Genomic DNA, 7,022 nt, shown 5'->3' on the forward strand with positions numbered 1-7,022 from the left:
ATCATGAATTAAAGCTGGTTGTTCCATGGTTTTACAGCATATGATTAAAGCCTGGTTGTTCCATGGTTTATACAGCATATGATTAAAGCTGGTTGTTCCATGGTTTATACAGTATATGATTAAAGCTGGTTGTTCCATGGTTTATACAGTATATGATTAAAGCTATGCGTAATAAAGGGATTGCATGTAGATGTACTTATGCTATGTCAACAAACGCTATAGTCTTCTAATTGTTAGTAAAGTATTTACAAATGCCTTATTAAGACATTAATAAGCAGAACATCAAATGAAGTGTTAGCGAAGGACCTCCAGAGTAGTAGTTGAGCTCTCTCCATCATTGTCCTGCTGTCCTCGTGTCTGTCTCTTCGTCTGTCCACCTGTCAGTCTTGTATCAGTGGGGGAGGGAGCACGAGGCTGATTCCACTCTAAGCCCACACAGAGATAATGCATGACTTATTTGTGCTGGGAAATTGGCCCACATTAATATTTATAGGTGTTTTTTAATCTCCCGTATGCATATGTAGTGGAGCATACAGCACCTCTAAGGTCAATTATATAATTTGCCATTATTTATCCTACCTTTAAAAGTCAAAAGTGATTCCAGTATATTTTCTCTCTCATAATGTTCATTAATTGACTCGGGGGTTGAAGAGGCTGTCAATCTATCTTAGATATCTTAATGCAGCCACTAGAATAAAGAGTGCTGCTGGAATAATGGTTATTTATTGAGCTAGTTCATCATGTCTATGCAAATCATGTCTATCAGAGTGAAAGAGTCAAAGTTTCTCATTAAGTGGAACATTTGAATGGTCAGACCATCTGCTGGCCTGTCCATACTACTTTTGATAAGGGTTATTTCGCATATGTGTTCCCTTAGCATGTGTGTGCCCTTAGCATGTTAGTATGTGTGCACATGTAATGTGTGTGGTGTCAGTGTATGAGTGCATGGTGAGTATGCCTGTGTGAGAACTCCACCCACACTGAGGAGCCCACTAGTTTGTTCACTCCAGTTTGATGGGTCCTCTCTGTGAGATGAAAGGTGCAGGCCTGTCACAGCGACCCAGCACCAGAGAACAGTACAGTGGCTCAGCTCAGCTGTGGAGGTGAAGAGCCACCTAGTGGCCAGGTTAGGGTACAGCAGCACAGCTCTCCTCCGCACCTCTTTTGAAGTGAGTCCCAAATGGCACTCTATTCCCTATATAGTGTATTACTTTTGAACCCAGTGAACCCAGATTGAGCCGTTTTAGAGCCATGGCCACGAGTCCATCGTGGCTTTAGAGCCATCTGTTCTAGTCAGTGAAGTGGTGTCTATGGCGTGTACACCAGTATGTATGGTGTAGATCTATTGTATGGTGCTGAGAGCCAGTTTGAGTCAGTATAGCTGTAGACTGGGTGGTTTACTGCTTGTTTTAGTTAGAGATGTTGACTTGTATTGAAGGCCAGTCTCATTTAGTGGAGAGGTACTGAGAGGTGCTCTAGTGTAGACTGCAGACAGGAAAGAGGCATTGCACTGGATGGATGGATGGATGCATGCCCATTGATGTGGATGAAAGGATGACGACTCTGTCTCTCTCCCCTTCTCTCCCATCCACCCCTCTCTTCCTCTCCCCCTCTCCCATCCATCTTGTTTTTTATCTGTCACTCTCTCTCTGGACTCTAGGGGGGTGTGTGTGGTGATGGTAGTGAAGTGCATCTTTCATCTTCTGTACTATACAGTACTGTGTCTTTGATGGGGTTTCATGTCCTGTTGCGTTGACAGGGTGTCTGTCAGGGGGAAGCGTTTTGCTCTGTAGACGTTCAGACGCGGCAGAGACGCTAGGCCACCTGGGACTAAACGCCGCCCGCCTGCCGTTACACAGGACCTCAACACGCTCATTAATGTCTATATTTGCCTTTGTTTGGGGCTATTTTTACACCGCCGATGATCTTATGAACATGTCTGAGTTGCCGTGACGATCTGTCACTACTGTACGCCCAAGCTCATAGCACAGACCAAAGAGTGATAAACTGCAATGAGACAGAAACACACTCAGAGAAAACACACACACACACACACACACACACACACACAGTCAGATACAGGTAACACACTCACACACTGACAACCAGACTCTGACTAGATGTGTAATACAGTGCTGTAGATAAACAGACTGACGGGTGCAAGAAAAGTACTGCAAAGGAAAATACACATTTTAGTGTAAAAGCTCATTTGCAGTCTGGTAGCCTGAGGGACCGGTCTGACATGTAACCGTGGTCATGCATACCAACCCACTCTCTAACCTTAGAGAGAGATTTTGTAGCCATTAACACCACCAGCTCTGTACCATTAAACTACCAGAGCCTGTACCATTAGACACCGACCGAGAGTCCGCTGCTACCATTACACCACCAGGCCTACCTTACCCACGCCTTAACTACACACCACAGCCTGTACCATAACACCGACCAGTCTGTACCATTAACACCACCGCTTCATTCACCCAGCCCTGTACAATTACACCACCGGCCTGTACCATTAAAGCCAGTTAAATTACCCGACCAGCCTGTACCATTACCCACCACCAGCTTGGTTACCATTAACACCACAGTCTGTACCATTAACACCACCAAAGCCGTACCATTAACACCACCAGCCTCTGTAACCATTAACACCACCAACCGCTTGACCATTAACACACCAGCCTGCTACATTAACACCACAGCCTGTAATTTAACACAGTACCAATTACAACGTCGTACCATAAACCACCAAGCCCATTACCCTTTTAACACCACCAGCCTGTACAGCATTAACGCACCACCGTAGCCTGGTAAACACTCGTTGTACTACAACCACCAGCTCCTGTACCATTACACACCGCGTAATAACCCACGTCTGTACGCTATTAACAACCGACCAGCCTTGCTACCATATTACACACCAGGCCTGTACGCATTAACACCACCAGTCTGTACCATTAACACCCAGCACATTAACCCACCACTGTACATTACACACCAGTCGTACCTACCACTACCAGCCTGTACCATTAAACACGCAGCCAGTCTGTACCATTAACACCAACCAGGCTGTATGTCTACACCACCTGTACATAACCACCAGTCTGTACGCGATTAACCGACCACTGAGTCTGTACCCATAACACCAACCTGGACATTCACCTATATCCTACCTTAGAATCACCCACCAGCCTCTGTACCATTAACACCACCAGCGCTGTTGAGCATTACACACTCCTTGTACCAATTACAGCCACCAGCTGTACCATTAAACCTACAGCCTGTACCACACACAAGCCTTGTACACATTACACGCAACCAACCGACAGTACCAACTGTACCATTAACCACCACCAGCCTGTACACAATTACACCAACCAGCCTGTACACATTACAACCACCAGCCTGTACCCATTAACACCACCAGTCTGCTCACCCATTAACTCAACTACCAGCTGTCCCATTTAACACCACCAGCCACTGGTCCATTAACCAACAGTTACCTTACACACTGAACATTAACACACGCCTGTACCATTAACACCACGCCTGTCCATTACCACCCACCAGCGCTGTACCATTAACACGCCACCGAAGCTTGTACACATTAACACCTACCAGCCTGCACCATTAACACCTGAACCAGGCGTGTTCCCAATTAACACCAACCAGCCTGTACATTACCACGCCACAGCTAAGTACCATTAACACCACCCGAGCTGTACCATTTAAACCAGACCAGCCTGTTACCATTAACCACAGTCGCACTGTACACGCCTGTATCGCATTACATACCACCAGCCTGTACCATTAACACACCAGCCTGTACCATTAACACCACCAGCCTGTACATTAAACACCACAGCCTGTACCATTACACCAACCAGTCCCTGTACCATTAACACCACCAGCCTGTACCATTAACAACCACCAGGCCTGCTACCATTAACACCACCAGCCTGTACCATTCACACCACCAGCCGTGTTCCCATTAACACCACCAGCCTGTACCATTAAAACCAGCAGCCTGTACCATTAACACCACCTAGCCTTACCATTAGAAACACCACCACGCTGTACCATAACTACCACCCAGCCTGTACCATTACACCACCAGCCTGTACCATTAACACCACGAGTCTGTACCATTAACACCACCAGCCTGTACCATTAACACCACCAGCCTGTACCATTAAACACCACTAAGCCCTGTACCATTAACACCACCAGCCTGTCCATTAAACCACTTCCACCTGTAATTAACACCACCAGCTGTACATTAACACGCACCAGCCTGTACCATTAACACCACCAGCCTGTACCATTAACACCACCAGCCTGTACCATTAACACCAACCGAGCCCTGTACCATTACACCCACCAGCCTGTACCATTAACACCACCAGCCTGTACCATTAACACACACCAGCCTGTACCATTAACACCACCAGCCTGTACCATTAAACACCAGCCAGCTGTACCATTAACACCACCAAGCCTGTACCATTAACACCACCAGCCTGTACCATTAACGCTTCCACCAGCCTGTACCATTAACACCACCAGCTGTACATTACACCAACCAGCCTGTACATTAACACCACCATGCCTGTACCATTACAACCAGCTACCATTAACACCACAGCCTGTACATTACACACACCAGCCTGTACCATTAACACCACAGTGCTGTACCCATTAACACCACCAGCCTGCTACCATTAACCTCCACACCAGCCTGTACCATTAACACCACCAGCCTGTACCATTAACAGACCACCAAGTCTGTACCATTAACACCACCAGCCTGTACCATTAACACCACCAGCCTGTACCATTAACACCACCAGCCTGTACCATTAACACCACACAGCCTGTACCATTAAACACCAGGTACCATTACACCAGCTGTACCATTCACACCAGCCAGTCTGTACCATTAACACCACCAGCCTCTAGTACCATTAACACCACCAGCCTGTACCATTAACACCACCAGCCTGTACCATTAACACCACCAGCCTGTACATTAACACCTCAACCGTCCATTACCTGTACCATTAACACACCACCAGTCTGTACCATTAACACCACCAGCCTGTACCATTAACACACCAGTCTGTACCATTAACCACCACCAGTCCTGTACATTAACACCACCATGTCCTGTACGCATTAACACTCCGATGTCCATACCAGCTCGTACCATTAACACACCAGCCTGTACCATTAACACACCATGTCCAGGCTGGATGGGGCCATGGAGTCATGCTGCTTACACCAAATCCTGACCCTGCCATCAGCATGACGCAACAGGAACCGGGATTTGTCAGATAAGGCAATGTCTTCCTGGCACACGAGTATGCCCCTTGACACCAATTAGGCAATGTTTCCATGCCCCCAGATAATTCAGGCTGTTCTGGAGGCAAAGGGGGCCTGACCCAGTACTAGATGGGTGTATCTAAGTGTATGTGTGTATGAGTTTGTGAGAGAGAGATGATGCTAGCGTCAAGGAGCGGCCAAGCCTGAGGCATCAGAGCACTGTACCACACCGGCACACACACCACTACCACGGCTCCAACTAGCACACCACCGTTAACCCATATGACACGGTTGTTATCATGTTAGGGCTCGAAAACTGACATCAAACTCTACACACAATAAAAGTACCTACAAGTCAACTGCCTGTGCAAGTAATATAAAAGCAACATCAACAATTAGGATGCAATGTTCCTCTACAAACATACAGCACATAGCCCTGACCTGTGACTCTCTACTCTATACTGATGCACTAGGCAGTACTACCATCACTCCATTCTCTGTAATACTGCCAGCTCCTCTGTTATTCAGATCTACATAACTAGCTCCTCCACCACGCAAACAGTGATACCCACGAGCACAACTCAAATTGCAATGAAGTGTTAATTTACTTAGCTAGATTGTGACAGACAGGATGGTTAATTGTTGATTTCATTTGGCCAGCCCTTGATAGTCATAATGTTTTGGCCCCTTACTTTGACAGGCTTTGGCGGAACGGGCGGAAGAGCTGGCGGAGATGGCGGAGGAGCGGGCGGAGGAGCAGGAAGAGTGGGCGGAGGAGCCGCGAGGTAGGAGTGGGCAGAGGAGCAGGCAGAGGAGCAAGAGGAGGAGCAGGCGGAGCAGGCGGAGGAGCCGGCGGAGCGGGCGGAGGAGCAGGAGGGGCAGGCGAAGGAGCCGGCGGAGCGGGCAGGGGAGCAGGAGGGGCAGGCGGAGGAGCTGGCAGAGGAGCGGGCGGAGGAGCAGGAGCTGGCAGAGGAGCGGGCGGAGGAGCAGGAGGAGGGCTGGCGGAAAGGGCGGAGGAGCAGGCGGAGGAGCGAGTGGAGGAGCGGGCAGAGGAGCCGGCGGAGCGGGAGGAGGAGCAGGCGGAGGAGCTGGCGGAAGAGCGGGCGGAGGAGCTGGCGGAAGAGCGGGCGGAGGGGCTGGCGGAGAGGCGGGCGGAGGGGCTGGCGGAGGAGCGGGCGGAGGAGCTGGCGGAGGAGCGGGCAGAGGAGCCGGCGAGAGGAGGCGGGAGGGCTGGCGGAGGGGCTGGCGGAGGAGCGAGCGGAGGAGCGGGCGGGCAGAGGAGCCGGCGGAGCGGGGGAGGAGCAGGCAGAGCGGGCAGAGGAGCAGGCGGAGGGGCTGGCGGAGGAGCTGACACTAAATCACACTCTACTCCACTTTACCACTCCCTTTTTTCCCATCGCTCTTGCTCCATCTCTCATGCACATGGCATGTGTGTACAGTGTGTTTTGTGCTTACATGCATGTGTGTGTAATGTGTGAAATGTGTGCGTGTACGTGTGTGTGTGAAATGTGTGTGTGTGTGTGTGTGTGTGTGTGAGAGGAGAGAGGAGAGAGGAGAGGAGATGAAAGCCAGGCAGCCAGTGTGTGATAACAGTTCTTTGTTTTCTCAGAGGGACACGGTGGGAGGCACAGCGGAATCACACACTCAACTCAGCCTTTTACAACCTGATGATGTACGCAATTAGAACAGGGGACAATGAG

The 7,022-nt window shown here is 49.4% G+C and overlaps 1 protein-coding gene across 1 annotated transcript in view; it reads left to right on the forward strand.

Moving 5' to 3' along the window:
• Window positions 1–7,022, forward strand: part of LOC111972823 (activating signal cointegrator 1 complex subunit 3-like) — a 219,004-nt gene that overhangs the window by 131,343 nt on the left and 80,639 nt on the right. Inside the window, 2 exon segments of the mRNA XM_023999929.2 lie at window positions 935–948; window positions 6,023–6,627. Coding sequence (XP_023855697.2) covers window positions 935–948; window positions 6,023–6,627 — 619 coding nt within the window.

This window comes from Salvelinus sp. IW2-2015, linkage group LG2 (genome assembly GCF_002910315.2).
Source record: "Salvelinus sp. IW2-2015 linkage group LG2, ASM291031v2, whole genome shotgun sequence".
In the NCBI taxonomy this organism is placed as follows: Eukaryota; Metazoa; Chordata; class Actinopteri; order Salmoniformes; family Salmonidae; genus Salvelinus; species Salvelinus sp. IW2-2015.